Source organism: Ammodytes marinus (assembly GCF_949987685.1).
Source record: "Ammodytes marinus genome assembly, chromosome: 7".
NCBI lineage: Eukaryota > Metazoa > Chordata > Actinopteri > Uranoscopiformes > Ammodytidae > Ammodytes > Ammodytes marinus.
The window spans coordinates 27,607,116-27,628,057 of NC_137211.1; the positions used below are offsets into that span (position 1 = coordinate 27,607,116).

General features: G+C 40.5%; 2 protein-coding genes across 2 annotated transcripts in view; one reads left to right on the plus strand and one right to left on the minus strand.

Annotated features, from left to right (window-relative positions):
* The window catches only part of mtor (mechanistic target of rapamycin kinase), a 97,203-nt gene that overhangs the window by 28,939 nt on the left and 47,322 nt on the right, over positions 1 to 20,942 (plus strand). Inside the window, exons 22-28 of the mRNA XM_080031882.1 lie at positions 584 to 696; positions 1,019 to 1,181; positions 1,863 to 1,955; positions 2,336 to 2,479; positions 3,248 to 3,390; positions 4,401 to 4,563; positions 7,632 to 7,777. Coding sequence (XP_079888008.1) covers positions 584 to 696; positions 1,019 to 1,181; positions 1,863 to 1,955; positions 2,336 to 2,479; positions 3,248 to 3,390; positions 4,401 to 4,563; positions 7,632 to 7,777 — 965 coding nt within the window. The remainder of the gene's footprint in view (positions 1 to 583; positions 697 to 1,018; positions 1,182 to 1,862; positions 1,956 to 2,335; positions 2,480 to 3,247; positions 3,391 to 4,400; positions 4,564 to 7,631; positions 7,778 to 20,942) is intronic.
* Positions 10,816 to 14,191, minus strand: angptl7 (angiopoietin-like 7). Its single transcript, XM_080030663.1, has 5 exons — positions 13,673 to 14,191; positions 12,393 to 12,493; positions 12,084 to 12,278; positions 11,624 to 11,819; positions 10,816 to 11,496 (listed from the first exon to the last, which is right to left on the minus strand). Exons 1-5 carry the CDS (start codon positions 14,031 to 14,033, stop codon positions 11,327 to 11,329), a joined length of 1,023 nt encoding a protein of 340 aa, XP_079886789.1. The 5' UTR covers positions 14,034 to 14,191; the 3' UTR covers positions 10,816 to 11,326.

A 20,942-nucleotide genomic window follows, 5' to 3' on the forward strand; every position in this document is an offset into this window, starting at 1 on the left:
ACTTTATCTAATTGTCATGGCGTGCGCAGCATAGAATGCACCGTCATTGGTTCAAATACACATGAGGTGGGGAAGTGCATTCTTATTGCCTGTTTTTCAGAACTTCTTTGAAGATTCTCTCAGAAATGTGTTTTATGTGGCCATATTTATGTATTACAATTTTATACAATGCAGTTTATCAATCAAATGGACACATCAAGGTCACGTTTTATACGTCATATAGTATATTGCTACAGGACTTCTGGTCCACGAGGACGCCCACAATGTGTGTTTCTGTTTGGAGTTTTGTACTTGAAAAATCCCATATTTGTAGCTCAATTACCACTTATATTATATTGTATGCTCTCTGTGTATCTACATACGTAAAAAAAAAACTGAATCCATGTATTCATTCATTCATTCATTCATTCATAGCAACACTTAATTTTCCTGGAAGGCTAGCTGAAATAAAATCCCCACCTGTCTTTTCTGTAAGGACTACTGGAAGCAGAACTTTTAGCCATAACAATCTCATTCAAATGAACTGCTCATGTTAAGTGTTGTGGTATATGTGGCTAAGTAGTGTGTGTGCTCTCCTTTGCAGCTGCTCAATGCCATCCAGCTGTTTGGTGCCAACCTAGACGACTACCTGCACTTATTGCTGCCTCCCATCGTCAAGCTCTTTGATGCCTCTGATATGCCCCTGACGGCTCGCAAGTCAGTAGCACCCATGCCTCTACCTGTGCCTGTGTTGTTGTCGTTTGGTGATTTAATGAGAAGTTAAAATGCCCACTCACTGGATTCAACAGTGGATTTTGTTGCTATTACTGTGTTGTAGTATCTCCCCAATCAAATTTTAATAGTTGATGCACTTGGGCCACAAAACGTTGAGCGTTAGACTTTCTTTATATAGAGGAATGTTTATTCATGGTCCTCTTGTCTATTTGAATGTCCTTTGATGCATGCCATGTCTGTCTGTCCACCCTAAAGTTTTAAGAGAATCTTTTGTGTTTTTCTGTTTTTCCTCTGTGTGGCTCAGGGTTGCCTTGGAGACACTGGACAGGCTGACAGAATCCCTGGACTTCACCGACTACGCCTCGCGCATTATTCACCCCATCGTCAGGGCCCTCGACAGCACGCCTGAGCTGCGCTCCACGTCTATGGACACCCTGTCCTCGCTAGTGTTCCAATTGGGCAAGAAGGTAGCTAGAGCTTTAAACCCCCAGGGCTCCCTTTTTAGACGTAGCTATTATTCAGAAAAGACTACTTCCAGTCTCCCTACTGTTCAACACACATACACACACATGTATACACACACACACACACACACACACACACACACACACACACACACACACACACACACACACACACACACACACACACACACACACACACACACACACACACACACACACACACACACACACACACACACACACACACACACACACCCTCCAAAGCCCCCAGTCCTTTATTACTTCCTGCCAGACTGCTGATGTCATTGACTGTTTGGCGGTGGGGGGTGGTGTTTACGAGAGTGGATGAGGTCACATTTACCACTCCCCTCATCTCCCTCCCTTTCCTAACTGAGCCTTCCCCCTGGCTTACCCCTAAATCCAGCTATCGTTTTCAGGCTAACCTCAAAAACCACTAGCCCACGTGCAAGCAGCCACGTCTGGCCTCAAACGTGCCGGGCAAAGCTTTTGATCTGCTACTAATGGTGGTTAGATACAAGTGTAGGATACAGTGCAGTGCAGTCTGGTGCAGTTATTTTGGTTAGATTAAAGGAGCGGGGAAAAGAGGTTCTAGCGAGGCTCAATCAAATAAAGCACACCTAAACCCTTTTATTTACTCTACTTCCCTTCCCTTCTGTTTTTTAGTACCAGATCTTCATTCCCATGGTGAACAAAGTGATGCTCAAGCACAGGATCAACCACCAGCGTTACGACATACTCATATGTCGCATTGTTAAGGTGAGTCCCCCCCAAGTATATCCAGGTTTTTCTCAAAAAGACATATTGAACCTATTTAAGATGCCGCACATTTCCAAAATATTTCCTCAGTTCATGAGCATATGTTCATTGTTCTTGCCTTGTCCCAAACATTATAAACTTTTATTACACAGCACATCAGCACATGGTCAAGTAAAAAATAAAAAATAAAAGCAATCATAAAAAACAAGAAAAGAAAACTGTAACCATAAGCAAGTCATTACCATCCACTGTTTATCGAAAGTTATCCCTCTGGAGGGAAACGCACTTCATAAAAACCTGCTTTGTGGCTTGACTCAACAATTAGTCTGTGTGTGGGCTGTGTGTGTGTGGCCTTGTGCGTGTGTGTGTGACAATAATAGGGCTACACTCTGGCAGAGGAGGAAGAGGACCCTCTAATCTTCCAACATCGCCATCTTCGGAACCAAGGTGATTCCATGGTCAGCGGGCCGGCGGAGGCGGGGCCTATGAAGAAGCTTCACGTCAGCACTACTGCACTTCAGAAGGTCAGAAGGGATACGTTGACATTTTGACTTCTGAAAACTGGTTTCATACAGAAAGACCTTTGCTTGTTTAAGATAAGTATTTGTAGACTGCAGGTATTGTGTATAGTTAATAGTCTGGTGTACAAGCCCATCGTTTTATGTCTGGTGATGACATATGGACCGGTGATAACTCAAAAGGAAAACCTAAACAAGTGAGGGAAGAAAACAATGAACACAGATGTTTTTCAGACAGGGGCACTAGGGGTCACTGGAAGGGTTCCATGAGTAGTAACAGAACACTCTCCATCACCACCATCATCTTAAAAAGCAAATGAGTCAATGTTTTGGAAAGAATTCTGTTCCCTTTTCTTTTAGAACATTTGATGACCAAGTAGTTAACATTTTATTGGGCGTATCTCAGCCAGACCATCCCACACACACACACCAGTGACACCTAAGGTCTGGAGAAACAGTGTTGCTCCCACGTATTTCCCAGTATTGATTTCTGTCTGAATGAAAGAAAGAAAAAAGATTAAAAAAAGAAGAAGAAAAAGGTCACTGTCACGTCTTCATTTCTATTTTACAGTCGGAAAGTTACGTAAGCGTTTCACTGTTGCATTGTTTTATATTATGCAATTGTGATGTGACAAATAAACTTGAATTGACCAAAAGGGTTTATTTTAGTCTAACGTGATACATTAACCAAAAACATAAAAAAAATAATAATACTAGTCTCTATTCAAGAACGTTTAAAGTTAAACTGGAATTGAATTGGATGTCTGTTCACAGGCTTGGGGTGCTGCCAGGAAGGTCTCTAAAGACGACTGGCTGGAGTGGCTGAGGCGCTTGAGTGTGGTTCTGCTCAAAGAATCCTCCTCCCCGGCCCTGAGATCGTGCTGGTCACTGGCTCAGACCTACATCCCTCTTGCCAGGTACACCACTTCTCTCATACCTCTCTAGCTCACTCTCTCCTCCCTTCCTTTGTACTTTCCAGTTTCCAGAAGTGTTTGCCTTGGGTCGTGTTAGGGTAACACTGATCAGAAAAAGCAATGAAACATTAGCTGTTGTTTTAGAGACGCTCAATGCAGAACTCATTTCCACAGAGCAGCACAGTTCAGTTTGTCATGGCACAGTTTGGTACGGAACAGTTACCCTAGATCTGGCTTGCGTTTCCACTACCAACACCACCCTTACTTGATGGGCAGGGTATATGCCGGATGGCGAATAGCCGCTGTTAAGAGTATATGGGTCAGAGCTCTTGAATGGTTTTAAATGCGGCAGCTATGTAACTATGGTGACATCAAAGCAGTTGGACACAATGTAGCCCGCTGATTAAGTCAATGAAGAGGAAAGAAAACACACAATAAACTCAGCTGTGCACCGACATTTTTCTCTTAACACTTCACACTTACCAAGTTGACTACACATGACATTTTATATCTTACACGGAAATTATGATTCTCTTGACCAATCAACGGACTGCAGTGTGTAGCTCCACCCCTATGGGACCGATTGGTACCCCAACGAAAAGGTGACTTAAATAAGTGCAGTATCGTTTGCTTATTTTTGTACCCTTTCCAACATTTGACAGTGGAAACGAAAATCAATCTGTGCCGTTCCCAACCACAGCGCACCACTCAGGTGAGACAAGGCTTCAGTTAGCAGCAGCAGCACAAGAGTGGTTGTAAAATCAACTTACTATTGACTAATTGTCTGGCCGCCCACATTTAGTAAAACTGATTTTCAAGGAATTAATATTTAAATTGCACATTTCACAAATATCAAACTTTGCCTCAAGGTGCTGGACAGCATACGACACCCACTCTTCCCGATTCCAACAACATTAAAAAGCTCCTCCACAAAAAGCCAATCACGATTGCAATGCTGTGTCACCCATTATGTAACTTTTTTTAATTGAGCGATGTTTCTCTGCTGTCCACAGGGACCTGTTCAACGCTGCCTTCCTGTCGTGTTGGTCTGAGCTGAGTGAGGACCAGCAGGATGAGCTAATCCGTAGCATCGAGTTAGCGCTCACCTCCCAGGACATCGCTGAGGTCACACAGACTCTGCTCAACCTGGCTGAGTTCATGGAGCACAGTGATAAGGTCAGCCATACACATACAATACACCACAATATCTCTGGGTTTTCATCTGGACTGAATGATTTCATGTCATGTTTTATTAAGGGCTTTTAGGTCAATATCTTAAACCTGCAGTGTGTAGAATTTTGGGTTTTATTTCCTAGCAGATTTTGTAGAAAGTAATTATAATATCCATAAGTACATTTAATTTAGTGCATAATAGCTGAAACATTTTTTTTTAATTATTTTTTTCCTCAGAAAGGGTCTCATATATGTCCATATTTCTGCATATTTTGGACCAAGGCCTAGTGCCGCCATCTTGAAAGTGTCATAGTTGGAATGTCATCAGATGCATTGTTTAAAATTTAGAATTGTTCTTGTCCTTGAAGGCCACTGTAGCTTCTGTTATTATTCGAAAGGGTTGGGGTTACCCAGGGAGTGTTGCATTCTAGAACTTTGTAGAACTTTCTTGATGATGTCATATTACACACTGCACCTTTAAGTTGCAATTTTCTAAATTCAGTTCCTTATGAATGCAAGTTTTACAAGTGCATTTTAAAGAGTTGATGAATAAGACTTTTCTTGCCTGATTGAGTACAACATCATACTTAGTATACTATGCTCTTTAAAAAAAAAAATCTGTCAAGCTCCTTTGTGGAACAAAAAATAAAGGCTCATTGAATGCGTATGGCATGAAATGGCATTTGAAAATAGGCTGCACTTACATGGGTCGTGGATCACTCCGACTTCATCTGTTTTATTGTGTCCTTGTGGAGACAACTTTAATGGCTCACTTGGCTCAGTTAATTTAATGTCTTCAATTGTCATCAACCTATCGACAGACTAAGCCGTGCGTATCATATTGAGTGTTTTGAGTTCATGCATCTGCCAGAAAAAAGTAAAATGGTGAACCAGATGCAAGGCAGAGGTTTTGACTGCAAACAGAATCTGCAAAGAGGGGTCCAATAAATTCATCCACCAATGCCACGAGGAAGCACACTGGGCCTCATTTATCAAACTTGCTTACACCAGAATAGTGGGTGTACGCACATTTCGACACAAACCTCTGCATTTATCAATTTGGACGGGAGCGTAGGGTATGGTCAAATCTCACGCCAGCTCTCAACTTGTGTATGCAAGTTTGTAAACAGAATAGACTTGCAGTGGTGGCTGTGCGGCGCAGCCTGTGACTTTGTTGGACAATTGTTAGTAGATCAAACTAATGCAGTGTTTGTTCAGACCGAGATGAACATACTAATGACTTTAAAATGTGCAGCCTAAGGTGTGCAATTGAGTAGGAGACCAGATTTAATAGTGCGCACACGGGCCACTTTGGAGCGCTGCATGGGACTGCGTAAGGGCAGTTGGCTCGTCTTGGAGCAGCTGGGGAGACTCTGCAGCATGGTGGCTGCATTCATTAATCACTTCTTAAATGTAAAGTATTACATATGTATGGAGGTGGTAGACTACTCTTTATGAGAAAAAGAAATTCAGCTTAACATTTTATTTATTTGACGCACAGATTTTTCTTTCTCTTTTTAATGTGTCATTGTTCACAGTGATTTATTTCCACTATTGACCGACATGTTTTTTTCGGATCCGGGACCTCTGCAGTTAGTGTCCAGGTTCTCACAGGCCTGGCCCTGTGGAGCTGAATACAGGTCGGTTTCAGGCCCAGCTCATCTGCTATTAAGAAAAAATGCTCCTCTGGCCACATGCTCTTCAGTCTGGTCAGTTTCAGGCTGGGGTCCGGCTGGCTCCCTCCAGTCTACATGGTGCAGCATTTCAGAGCAGCAACACGCTTTTTTTCGTGGTCAGACCAGTTCACTTCACCTAAAGAAATTGTGACATAGACTTTTATATTATGCTAATTCATATTATTTAAGCGATAACACTGACAAATAAATAAAATAAACAAACCTCAGCTGGAGATTTTGTCAACTCCAACGCTGTTGAGCGCAGCAGTGATTTCCTTCCACACTGCTGCCTTCTGACATTCCTTGATGCCACTTTTAATGCTCCCAAATAAAACCGATTTTGTTTCTTTGTGTCGATTTTTTTTCCACTTCAGAGATGTTCCACTTCCTTCCCTTATTGTGTATCTCATTGTCGCAAAACCTATGGGCAAGGCCTCTCAAGTCAGAAAATATAGGGGCGTAATATACAAATTACGATTGTTTTCAGCTGCTGCTGCTGATCTGGCATACGCTTAGATTGGCGAGATACAACAGTTTAATGAATCCCACGTGAAACCTGGCGTGGGGTGATTTCTGCGCCAGGATCTGCACCTATTTCAACGCACATTTGATAAATACGGCCCACTGCATCACGCTATGCCCGCTTAACTGACGTGGGCACAGGGCAAGTGGTTTTCAGTGGAAATGCCACAAGAAAATCTGTTGTTAATTCAAGGTTTATCCCAAACTGCACTCTCATAAAAGTTAGACCAAAGTTACAATAAGACAGCTGATTATATAACGTTCTATCTATTACATAAAAGCTGTTCATCGTGGCACTTTGTCTCTATTCCTCTATGTGACCACACATGTTGGACTAATCACTGACGATACTGTTACGTTGAGGGCAGAGAGTGTCATGGTTGGGTCACAATATAACATTTCAGCAGGGCTACCCCCTGCTGTGACGCTGTAGCAGGAACACAAATAAGGTGTCCTTTTCCCAGCCAGTGGAAAGATGGACATGAGGGTTTTTGTGTGGGCTAGCAGTCATCCTTTTCCACATAACCTTAAAAGTGGAGTTAGTGATTCTGTAGAATGCTTGTTGTGAAAATCAATAGATATCTCCTCACGATCCGCTACCGAATTTCATTTAGCTCACGCTTTTATCCAAAGCCACTTCCAATATGTGTTTAAAGCATCAAGGTAAAAACTGAGAACAGCATGAGTCACGTCAGCACATTAGCACATTAAGTGCTGGATATAAGTGCTACAATAATAAGTTGTATGGATGGTGCCAACCCTACTAATTGCCAAAAAAGGACAGTATGGGTCATAGACAACTGTTAATTCTATTATTATTTTATTTAGGGAAAACCTTGGTTAATAGATACAATATGGTTTTCTTTGTTCCAGGGCCCTCTCCCACTCAGAGATGATAATGGCATTGTGCTGCTGGGCGAGAGAGCTGCCAAGTGTCGTGCCTACGCCAAGGCTCTGCATTACAAAGAGTTGGAGTTTCAGAAAGGTGCTAATCCTCTCATCCTGGAGTCTCTTATCAGGTAAGAAAAGTCTGAATACCTCATACAAAAACTTTCCTTTTTAATGAACAGCAAACCACATCCTTTATAAACTATGAGAAGTCTTCATCCCGATGGAAACTGCAAGCACAAAATGTTTCCTTTACATAAATAGGATTAATAAGAAATAGTTGCTTTTTAGTCAGACTAACTTAAAGTTTGGTTATGTAACTTCTCCTTGGACCAAGTAAGAAGACTTTGAAAAAAATAAAAAATTTAACTGGTCAGACTCGAAGCAAAATTTTGCTTCCTGCATAACTGCATGTCACTCCTTCACAGTTTTGACTTGGTTATGACTAATGCTTTTATTGGTTACTGTGGGATCACAACATGTTTCAGTGTAAGTGGGAGGAAAACCATCTTAGTTTGTGGTTCATTAGAAGTATAAACCCCTTGAAATGAATCATCTCATTTTTGAAGGGGTCTTTAACACAAATATACAGTACAAAACACACACACACACACACACACACACACACACACACACACACACACACACACACACACACACACACACGCACTCGCACACACAAAAAGTTCTCCCTAGCCTAACTACTCTGACGACCACTGCCCACTCAACCCCTATTAAAAAAAGAATCAGTATTACAACAACATATATAGTAAGTTTACATACATCCGTATAGCCAGTGTAGCCTGCCTTTTAAAGTAGAACCATGAACAACACATTAAAGATGGGAAAAATAGACAAAATTATAATAAATTAATACAAATAATCACTTGTCATGTCAAATTAGAAACACTAATAGGTTGTCTGAAGATAATTAAAAACTGCATATACTGCATATTTCTCTTTTCCCCTTCCTTTTAGAGAAGAGTTTTCCTCTTGACAAAAACTGGACTTGACAGGTGCCTCCGTGATTCACAGTTATTACATTAGAAGTTACTGCTTAAAGGCACACATTAAACTATTCTCTCAAAGACAATGTCTTACCTAATACATACAAAAATGATATTACACATACATATCCCCCCCTGTCCCTTAACCCCTTTGATATCTACTGTCATATTTTCCATCCCCTTCCCCATTTTCTCATCCCTCCTTTATTTTCTGTGCCTTTGGCATGGCACGGAGAAATCTGTTTTCCAGGCATCTAATTGGACGCTTGCCTCCTTTTCATCTATGAGTGTCTGGACTTGTGTTTCTCAGGGGCCTGTTTTCAATTTCTCAGTAGCCTTGATGATGATGAATGATGGGAGCCGGCACTCTGGTGCTTTCAATATCCCCATCTGGTTCTCACCTCTCCAGGATTTCCCATAAAAGATCTAGAGGCTGGTGTGCAAAAAGTACTACTTAAACCTGGCTCTACTGAGTCATCACTGTATAAAAAAAAACAAAAAAAAAACGTTTTTATCCGACACACACTTTTTGATGATTAGAAGGTATTGTCCCTGCTATTTTCATACCTGATGATTCATGGTGTTTGCAGGTGAGCTTGCAATTATTTCAGCAATGTGTCCTTGTATTCTCTCATATGGATCTTCATTTGAAATTCAGGATATAAAACCTGAATAAGTGAATCACTCATAATAGTACACATTTTTATGAGCTTTACCTGGTATAAATAACGTGAGGGATTTTAAGAAAATCAAATGAATTATTTAATGGTCTGACTATATTTTTGAGGCCCCTATAACTTTAGACCGAGCCAGGAAATTAGTCACATTTTCCCCATTATTCCCAGTAACGGAGGGACACTGTTAAGCCATTGGCCAACGTTGTTATTGGTTCATCATAAAGTGTCTTTTAATTGACTTTATCTGTTTTAATTTAATTTAGTTTAATGTGACAATTTCTGGCAGAATGTAATGATGGGCTAAAATTCTGCTTGGTTAGAATTCTAAAGGTCTGTAAAAGTAACATGCCCATTCATTTACAGAGTTGCTATGCATTGGGTGATTCCCTTAGCACTTCACAACTGGAGCCTGGCCCTATTGCATCAGGACCATATGTTAACAATACATGTGTTGCCATATTGTAACTAGGCACCATAGAATTAAATTACATTTTAAATAAATGTATTTTGCGTCCAAGCTGCCCTAATGGACACAATAAAAAAACACTTCAGTAGCCCTGCAATGTCCTACTTTTGCTATGGCGTCATCAGTGGTGTGAATTACAACAACAATATTTACAGACTGAACTATTCTTACATTAAAATGTATTGAACCTCCTATGGATTATAATTTATATAAATAGAAAGAAAACAATATAATGCAATTATGTCACTTCTGTTTTTTCTAAAGCAAGCTTGCCAGTCATAAGAAGGTTCCCCTCTATAGAGACACAGGTTAACGTCAATAGTATCTGACACTGACCTCTCATAGTTGCACCTAAACCGCACATGACTGTTGAAGGTCAGCTTTTGTTGTTGTTGTGAACACAGTTTTGAATACTCTTAAACCTTACAATAGAAAGACATGGTCATTTGTCAGCACCCTAAGGTCAATGGTTTGTCGTTTTGATTTAATGTGGTCATTTCTTCTAAAGGTAGCGAATACATTTCCAGCTTAAATTAGATGTTTACCCTGACTAAGTTGTCAGCTTGTAAAATGAAGAGATTCTAAGTAAGCCTACAGCTGAGCCTGTATGGGCAGTGATCTCTGTCTGTAGGTATGTGAATCTTCTAAGGAATTCTTTGTTGGTTCAAAGTGAAGCAAAATGCTGACATTGTTTCTAAGTAGTAAACCGAAAGGCATTTAACTTGATGGCAGAATGTATGTGTGTGGTCTTCATTCCTATATTTGGTCTAAGTGCCCTGGGACCTTCGGTCAGGATGTCAAGTGATGACCCAAGAGTCCAGGGGTCAGTTGCTCAGGGCAAATATGTTGCCATTATTGGACATGACTCAAAAGACCTTGATTTGCTTTTGGACTGCCACTGAGTTAGTCACATTTCAACCTTTCTATTTAGACAGTGAAGTGAAGTGAATAGTATCACGTGCAATCATCATTTTGAGACATGTAATGCATCTTGTTTCCTTTAAAAAATATGTTTATTTTCTATCACACAAAACAACATAATCACAGAGCTGTACACATTTTACACATTTCCATAATCAATGGTTAGGGTTTTACAATTAAATGCAGTGTAATTCATAGGAAATATCTTTGTTGGTTGGTCTCATTCCAGCAACTCACCAGGATCCTTTTTAATAAATTCCAACCAGTCCTTGAGAGTGTTTACTAAAAATGACATCCTAGTGCTTTCGAGACAAATGAGAGAAGTAATCAGAATGCAGTTACCCATTTGGGACAGTGGTAAAAGAGCATCTAACAAAGCTTTGCAAAATAAAATATTTTACTGATAAATACACAAAAATGAACTACAATTTACAATCAAACACGGCAAAACATTACACATTCATCTGACTGAATTTGAATCAGCCCATCACAAACAACATTTTCATTCCTTTTGCAGTCAAGGAAAAGCCACAATTTTGTTGAATAGGTATTAGTGAGATCTCAGCGTTCGTTCGTATGATCTTGATCCAGGACACACAGCTGAAGCACTTATGGATGAAAACCCACTGGCCGGACCTTCATCTCTACTTTCTTGAGGGAGTAGTTGGACCCGTGCCAGCCGTACCAAGTGATCCCATCTGAGTTCTTTGTGTGCTCACCATGGCGGTAAAAAACGCCATTCAAGTTTGAGTCAGTGCAGCAGTTGTACCAGTAACCACCTGGAAAGAGGCAAGGAAAACTCATTAGAATTACAGTACTGTTAATTGGGAAGAAATATGTACCTAACACATCTTCTGTTTTATGTCTACATGGACAGTTTGGAGTGTGTTAACTCTCATAATTTACCTTTGCGCAGGGCAGCACAGTCATCCACACATTTGTCATTGTCCTTGTTGTTGGTGCTGAAGTTTGTGTTGTTGTGGTACCTAAGAGAGTTTCCAGCGTTCCCACTGTAGTTGCCAAGTAAGAGCTTGAAGCTGTTGAGCTCATTACCAATAGTGAAAAAACCATACTCAGCGTAGCGTTTCTGACCTTCCCAGTCCTGCATTGGAAAACACATAGACCATGGTTTAAAAGGATTGACAGTTATAGAAACCGGGAACAATGGCTCTCATGGTGTGCCTAACGTCTCTAAAAGTGAGTTGGATTTTATTATTAATTTTCTTACACCCTGTAAAGCATAAATTGTTTCTGGCGTTATGCCATTTTACTTCTGGCTATGAAAGAGTTCATGCATGCTTTACATGTAATTGTCTTTAAAGTCTCAGCCCAACCTTACATGAGTTCCATATTTTCCAACACGTACCTCCATCTCAATCCTGAGCACACTGGGCTGCCGTGTTAGACGGAAGATGTTGTCATTGCCTAGCCAGAAGTCTCCACGGATGGATCCAAATCCACTTTTGTATTGCTTCCAGTCACGATTGAATGATGTCAGGCCGATTTTGCGCCTTTGGATCAGAGTCCAACCACCTCCATTTGTCTCCATGTCACAGTAGACCTGAAAGTAATTCCAAAATGTAAAAAAATGTAGAGCAAAGAAGATCTGGACAATCTCTTTACCGAAAAGTGCACAAAGAAGACACGCTATACACAAGAATCCAGCATAACTTACGCTCAGCTCAGGTGTCCCAAGAAACTCATCTTTAGGCAGTTTGTACTCGCCAGAGATCCTGTAACTTTTGCTGTAGAGGGATGCACAGTCGTATAGGGCATCTGGAAAAAACATAATCTCTTCAGTTATGCCAAAACCATATGCACTTTCATGAGCAGTTTTTAAAAACGTGAATGTCATAAATCCTAACAGCCTTATGGATATCTAACTGATACGAAAAAATTAACTCTACCCCCACCAAAAAAAAGAATATGAACAGCATGGCTCAGATTAATGCATAGTTCCTGTCGTTTACCCGTCCCAGTATGGTGATGCCATAAAAAGTGGTATGAGCCAAATGCTTGAAAAAGTCTGTGTAAAAGAAAAGAGATGGAAACTATCCACCGCTTCTTATCTTTGCATCCCTTCCTGTTCTGCTCTCCTGTCTCTAATTTACTTCAAAAAGGCCTCTGTGTTCCCTTTGCCAGTGACAAAAATGTGGCCCTGCTGGACCACACAGTTGAGGTATTGAAATAATAAACTACGTCATGCCTGGTTAACCTCTCTGCTGCAGCCAGTGCTGATTAGCGGTGTGTTAAAGTTGAGATGAATGTCGGCGATGATTTGACTTTGATGGAGCTCTTTATTGACAGCCCTGCAGATGGTCCTTTTAAAATTTGTTCCAAATGAATACCTTTTACTGCTGTTTGGCATCTCAGATTAATGTGTGTACTGTACTCCATCTCACACGCAATTCAACCAATTCCAAGTCTGAGACCCATGTACTATGGACAAGGCTGAATTTATTTTAACCATATATAGTGTCATATTTGCGGAAAGAGGGTCTTAGAAAATATAGGTATCTTCTTTCCAGTGAAAATATCCAGTCTTATGATTTTCTCAGCCTGTTATTCATTACAGTGTAACTGATCAATTTAAAAACTGAATAATCTTCCCAATGAAAAAATAACAAGCCCTTGTATTCAAACTTAACTTCAGAAACTGCTCAACGGTGTAGAGAGAGAAAGAGACTTGTAGATAAAAATCTGCACTACAATCACTGATGGATTAAAAATGGTCACACATGGTGAAAATGTGTGAACATTTTACAAACATTATTACTATAATAATTACTATATCCATTATTACTTTTTTTTGTAAATTGCTTTCACATGAATACAATTAGAAAAAAAAAGAATAGTAAAATGTATCCCTGCATTTCTTTAGATGTTGTGCAACCAACCGGTGTGTCGTTTGGTTCCTACTCTATTAACACTCTCCTGCACAGTTTTGATGCTCACCTGATGAGGTCTGAGTAGCGGACTGTAGGGTCTGTAGCTGCATGATCTCCACTCGGTTGTTGATCTCTGAGTACTTGCTCTCTGCCTCCGTGACCCGGGCTTCTTGCTGCCGGTTTTGCTTGTCCAGATCCATTATTTGCCTTACGACGGTCATCAGGTCTGTCTCCTGCTTACGACTCACCTCCTCGAGGAGACTGGTCAAGTTGGCCACCTGAACCTTGAGGGAGCGCACGTCGTCACAGCACTGATTCTTGGGAGGCTTCGGAGGGGCCAGTCTCTTCCTGGGATTCTGGGCCCACGTCTCTGCCAACAGTAGCAGTGTAAGCCCAAAAGCCACTATGCATAAATTTACTTTTGCCATCTTCTCTACAAAATGTCTAGATTTTCACACAATCTATTGTGTTTCTTTTCAAAACAGTCAGTCCCTTGTCTTTGCTGGAAATGTCAAACGGACAAAAGGCTTTGGTTGACAAGTCGAGTTGGAGCTCCTCTTTGACCAGTGGCTCACCCAGGCTCTGTCTTATTTCCTCTGTGAAGCTCTCCTGTGCGTGAACATCTTAAATATTTTGCATGTGGGTCCTCCCCCTCTCTCTGGGTGTGCACCACTCACCGTGCTGACCCTCTCCAACCTTCAGGGTGGAGGACCTTTCCCATCCCTCCTCCCCCTGCCCCCTCCTCTTACTCCCCCCTCATTTTACTTTCACTCATTCCACACAAGTTTTGCCCACGTTTCTCCTCTCTTCGTCAAGAGTTGAAGGTTTCTGGGCAGTAATGTTTTCTTTTGCCTCTGCCTGGAAGTGCAACTTACGAATCTGAGGAAACTAAACAGAGGCTACGGTCTGAACTCTTTACATGTCCAGTTATGTTCCACTTGGTGCAGTGTGATATTGCTGGAACACTTCAACTGTTATTCGGTCAAAGTTGGTGTCAGGAATGCTGGAGTGCTCTTGTGGTCAAAATCACTTTTTATCAAAATCAGGGAAAGTCTCCTGTCTGTGCAGTGTTTGCGCTGAAAGAAATTCCAGTGTTAATACACAGCCTAACGGGCATGTTGCTATACTACTGTGGGCCCCCTTGTTTGACATATCCTTTGTTTACATGACAGTTTTACAGAGCCTAGGCTGTGTATTAACATCAGATTTGTCTTCAGCGAACACACAGTACGGACAGGTAGCAGATTTGAGATGAGAAGATATTCACTGATTTATACAAAAAGTGACTTTGACAACAAGCATTCTCCGGGATTGCCGAGTCAACCTTTAAATATTAATAAGAAAATTGTTAAAACATTTGAATACTTGTTTTAGGCTTTGAAGCAGCAGAGCAGCTGTTGTATGTCATTTTCCTTGCCGTCTTCACACTTAAATGATAATGACAGATGTTAGTGTATCCTTGGGGCTGACCATTTCGTCAGTTAATTCGGTCTTCACATGCCAGGAGATGTGTGAAGTCACTAAGTACTCTTTATTGTAGGTTAAGTGTTCTATCGATGCTACCCTTTTTGGCAGATGTTGAAGCAGGCATGTTTTCCGCGGGGCCGGTCAGCATCTGATTTTTTGTTGATAGGAGAAAGGCTAAGTACAACCTTCAGGATAAAATAAGACCGAAATACAGTTTGCATTAAGCAGAAACAATATGTTGAGGAGAAGGCATGCAAAGTCTGAATATGCTGTCTACATGTGTAACGGATTAACGTATTGCCATCACACATGCACTGAATTATTGGAAGTAGCTGAAATGGTATACTGTTACACACTAAAGAACCACAGACCACTAAAATACAGTGATATTCTTGCGGCTTTTATGAGTAATTGAGGGAAGTGGCTGCTTATATTTATTCTCCTTTGTTGTAGCGCAGACATTGGTTTTCATTCTCATTTTGTGTGAACACTGCAAAATCTACAATTTATAAATAATTTTATAATAATATAAAATAATTGTATTGGAAAGCAAAGATCAGTCAAATATACCCACTAATATTATTTTTTTTTATTTTTTTTCCTTTTATGTGACTGCTAGAGCTGAAAAGATTAGTGGATTAAAAGGGGATTAAGTAATAAATGTTCTAAACATTATTTTTTACATCATGTTGATTTGCACATGGAATAAATTGATTCATGAACAGTTGTCCGGGGTTGACCTATCGAAATAGAATCTGTGTATTGTTCGGATTTGGGTATAAAGCAGTGCAGTGCACAGAAGTAGTTAACATTGGCTTATTTGTCTAGTAATAATACTATACACTTAGTTGAAGGGGAAACACAGTTGGAAATAAATTAAGGAACTTAATTGTGGTTGGGAATTGGAGAAACATTTGAATACCTACAATTGTGAAAGATACAGTACCAAGCAGCCTTGTAGCAGAGAAAGAGGAGCCCTTGCAATGCTATTTGCAATCTGCTAGCAAATGTTAGTGTGGCTTGATGACAATGTTTTGGTTTGTTTTCTCTTTTAACATTTCTGACATACCGATCTCTGGCTGCGGGCGAGAAAAATACGTTTGCAATGGCAGACATCAAGTGGTGATTTCTTTAATCTCCATTCTGTGGAATATCTATCTCATCGGATTCCCAACTCACCTGAGAAGCTGCCAGCCCTGCCAATTTACAGGAGATGCCTTTGGAGATTACGCCTGAGGGATGGTTGTGGGCGCTGTCAGAATATGCCTTTGTCACTTAAACAGATCATGCATGTCTTCTATAATTCCCAGCTATGTGTGAGCAGTGACATGCAAAGTAAATCTGCCATGAGTAAATACAGGGAGTTGTGCCTAACAGTGATAACTTAGGCATGGCTGAACACAGACATTCTCGTGAGTTTTTACATGCACTTTATGGGTTTTCACTTCTCCACGTGCACAGAAATGAACTGTCTGGGCAGGGATAAAGGCGTTTGCATGTTTACAGTCTATAAATAATGAGGACAATACACAGTGAAGCACAGTAGGAATGTCAAACCCCAACATGGAAAGTCTAATGACTGCATAATCATGCTGCAATAGTGAGGCTTTAAAATAAAACGAAATAAATACAATTTTATGTGAACAAATAAGTTAACGGGTTAGATCTTTCCGCTCAGCATCCTCCGTGATTAGGGAACTGTTTTTCTGTGCACCAAAACAAAGTATCACTTTCTTCAAATTCCCAAATATTTCATAATTATACAATGATCTGTTTTTGCTTTGATGTGTCACAGTGTCTAAGCCAGATCACTTGATGATCAGCTCATCCTTTTCCCTGTTTTTTGCTCAGTGAACGTTGCTGGACACTTTGTACAGCTGGTCAGCACTTTGCGATTTCCCCTTCACTCACTGCATTTTTTTGTGTGTTGACATGTGCTTTCGGTTTCCTGCGTTTTCTTGATTTGTTAGATGCATATGGGAGTAATAAGCCATTTGCTATCTTTATACAAACATAATGGGCTGCCTTCATGTTTGGTTTGCTGCAGTGTTTTAATTGGCAGACACATTCTGATTCCTCTCAGTTTCCTCCATTTGTCAAAAAATAACGACAACGACTTTCCATGATGTTATGATCAGCCACAATATTTATGGAGCCCAGTCACATGTACCTACTGGTGCTTTTTATTAACCTGAAACAGGCAGCAGACAAATGTGATAATTGCAGTATGCACTATGCAGGGTAAGTTCATTTAACACATAATGTTGCTCTGGATGTTTTACATTAACATTCTATTTGAAAGTCTTCAGATGATATCTACCAGATGGAAACTAGTCCTAAATCAGACAAGATAAAAAATCTTTGCTATGATATGGTTGAATAGCATTGAGTGACATTAGTTTACAATTTCCAGATCTGCTCCCGACATAGAGAGAGACACAAAAGATTTACTGCTCTTACATATTCTGAATGATCCATCAATCATTTTGACTGCAGCTCTCGTCTAGTACTATTTCTACATTGGCAAATTCTTCAAATTGTTTAATATTGTAATATTTGATGGAGCTGAATGCCTTTTAACCTCCCTGTAAATATTAACCATTGGTCATTGATTTGCCTCGGTCGCTTTTGGAAAAATGTGGATAATTTGCCTTCCTGGATTTTCTTATTGCCCTCACTGCTCTGTGAGTCACTTCTCATTCTCCAGCAATGAATTCCAGCGGCATCACTTTCCTCTGGACCTGGACTCTGTCATTCAGTGCTAGCACGGGAAGGTCCAGCTGGATGCTGTTTTATACGTTTAGCATCACACTGTTTTTCTCTTCCAAACGGCTTGGCTTCTTTAAGCACCATTTGCCCTCTAACCATGGCTCACCAGGCTCTGTGTGAAGAATGTATGGATCCTCTTTAACATGAGAGGAACCCGCTAAACTTTAACTAAAGCCCCTTCTTTATAAGACTTCCTGGGGGATGCCCACACATTTCATTGACCAGATTCTTTCCTTTGCCCTTTTAAGACAAGTTGGACATCCTCGCTGTGCTACTTGCAGCAACCACCTATCTTTGATAAGTGTGAGCTGACCGAACAAATAGTTTTTTTAGTCAGAATATGCTCACAGATGGCTTTTGTGTCCCTAAATCGACTGGAAAACCGTTTTGTAATCAAACAGTGACCACCGTAGCCAACCAACTCGTCAGCGGAGAACTCGTGGGTGTTCATTACAGGAAAGGCAGGAGGTGAAAGCAGGATCCAGCGGATTCCAGGACTTCTATCTCTAAATTCAAAATTACATAATCTTTTCTACAATAAACGTTTCAGCTCTGTCTGCACAGATGATCCACAGTATAAATCTAATATGTGTGTGTCTATCTCTCCCTTGAGTAACTTGTGAAGCAAGTCAAACGATCTACTTCTCACTTGGCGGCTGTAATGCTGAGGAATAAAGGGAGTCGGATGTGGAGTGTGAAAGTGCATGGATCAGCAGTTCTGTAGAAAACTGCGGAAACCCGGTCAAGCCAGCTGGACATCAGTTTGGCTTTCTCTGTACTGATAGGGTACAGGTGCTTGGAGTGGCCAAAAAGGACAATAGCTAGCCATTACCGTAACAACTGGAATAGACACGATTCAAAATCCAAGTGTAAACACAGGCTTGTCTACTAGGTGTACAATGCTGTTAGCTAATCTTAAAGCATTCCATACCTATATGTGCTAACAGTGTTCAAAGTATTTTGGGACTCCTGTGTTTTAGAATAGCAAAACAAATCAAAGCTAAAGGTAACATTTCCCCATTTTTTATATATTTATCTTGGTTTATCAAAATAGCAATGTGGATTTGATTAGTTTTTGAAGTTTGAAATAATGTAATGGCATTTTTTGGTATCTAAATGAGTCAATACATATAACAAATAGTGTTGATATTTACTGTAGAACAATATTTGTTGTCATAAAGACTGGATCCTATATTACAGTTTGTTGTTTACTGCAGAGCCCACACTGTATACATCTTAAATGCAAGCCAGTGTTGCAATCCAATGGACTCACTGTGATTCACTTACTGTTATTTAGTTTGAACTAAAGTGGAAGGTATCCATTTTTATATTCAATAGAAGAATGTGACCAGGATTGGATAACATTATACAATAGATTATTGGATACATAGATTTGAATTTCAAAACAATACAATGGCTGATCTGTACCTGAGTTAAACATGGTCACATGTAGGGGTAAAATAAACTGTTCCATGCTACCGATAATGAAGCAGACGGTATGCACCGGAGCATCCGCCAGCTTTGAGAGTGCCAGACTTGTTGCCCTGGCCGACCATCAAGAGGTCTGGTGGCTGAAGCTGGGGATGGGATGGCTACCAGGTGGTGTCTGTTGTGCTACAATGAATGCGGGCTAAGCAACGGGCATCTGCTTACCACCCCAACAAACCAGTAGCTCAGACAAACAGTACCGCAGGGGAAGAAGGTGGATTATCTGTATCCCTTTTAGAGTAGTCCCTCCTGCTTTGGCTAAGCACAGTTGGCCATGTGGCACTGCTTCAGAGAGTGGTTTCGTGACACTGGGATGTAAAAACAGGTGTGTCACAGGACAGAAAAACAAGACCCACTCAATGTGCCATCATTTGGGGGATAGATACCATTGTGTTTTTTGCTAACCATTGATATGTGAAAATTCAGAAAGTGTCCCTCTGTCTTTATCATAAAGCTGTGTGAATTTGTATTACTTCAACTATTATCACCATGCATTTGAAAGGATTCCTTTAGTTTAGTAGGTTTGAAAACTGCCTTAAACCAGTGCACTCTGCATTAATACTTCTACTTATACTACTACTGCTGCCTCTTTGACTAATAGCTAGCACTTTGCTTCTTTTCTCTTTTGTAATATTTTTTAGTCAATTAAACAATTGCACCAACTGTGTCTATTGTTTAGGAGGAAAATCAATTATAACGTTAGTCAACTGAACAAAACCAAAGAAATCTATAATAACCGGCATCTTTCATTGTAAATGTTTAAATGGATAATTTCACTGAAAATGTATTCAAAATGTAGCCTGCAGTAACTCAAGTCAGTCCAAAAACTTTGTATACAGATCGCAATAGCCACATTGCAACAGAAACATTCCAATGAGGTAATCGTCAGATGTTTTTTTTTTTTTTTTGCCCCCGGTTATGCTTTGTTGAGTTGGCCTCTTGACCTTATGGTGAGAAACCCAGGAAACGTACTTGCAGGAGTATCCCAATGCAGTGGTAATGTGGGGGGTAGACATGGGTGAAATGGTTTCACCGGATGACGTCTTGATGGCCACCTTTCTTAAGTTATACAATTTGAAATTGACATTTATATGTCTCATTTGCTCAAATTCTGATTAAAATGCCACATTCCAAAGTTCTAAGCTTCACGGTCAGCTTCACTGCATTTTGGTCATTTTGAAGAAATACTTTCAAAGTCAAGGGATACTAAGTGTTTCCCCATGTTGCAGCATCTGCTCAGTGACGAACAACCACCTTTTTGTCTTGATGCTTTCGGGGAAATGGGAAACAAAGGGCTAGTCAGATGGTGTCAGAGTAGAGCTCAACCCTCCTTTAGCCACACATATCCCAGCATGACCTGAGAGGAAGCGAGTGACTGATGTAACTACTTCCTGTTCCTCTATGCGTATCTCATGCAGTGACTCATGTAATTCTGCTGTCTCTCAAGACACACATAGGCCAAGATCTGCATTACATAATGAAAACATGACATATGTTATTTCCATAATAGGTGCACATGCCAGTCTTGAAGATTTATGCTGTGTTAATGTATAACATACGGAAGATTATTTAAGGCAAGAATTAGTAGGACGTCCCCCCCCCCCCCCCCCCCC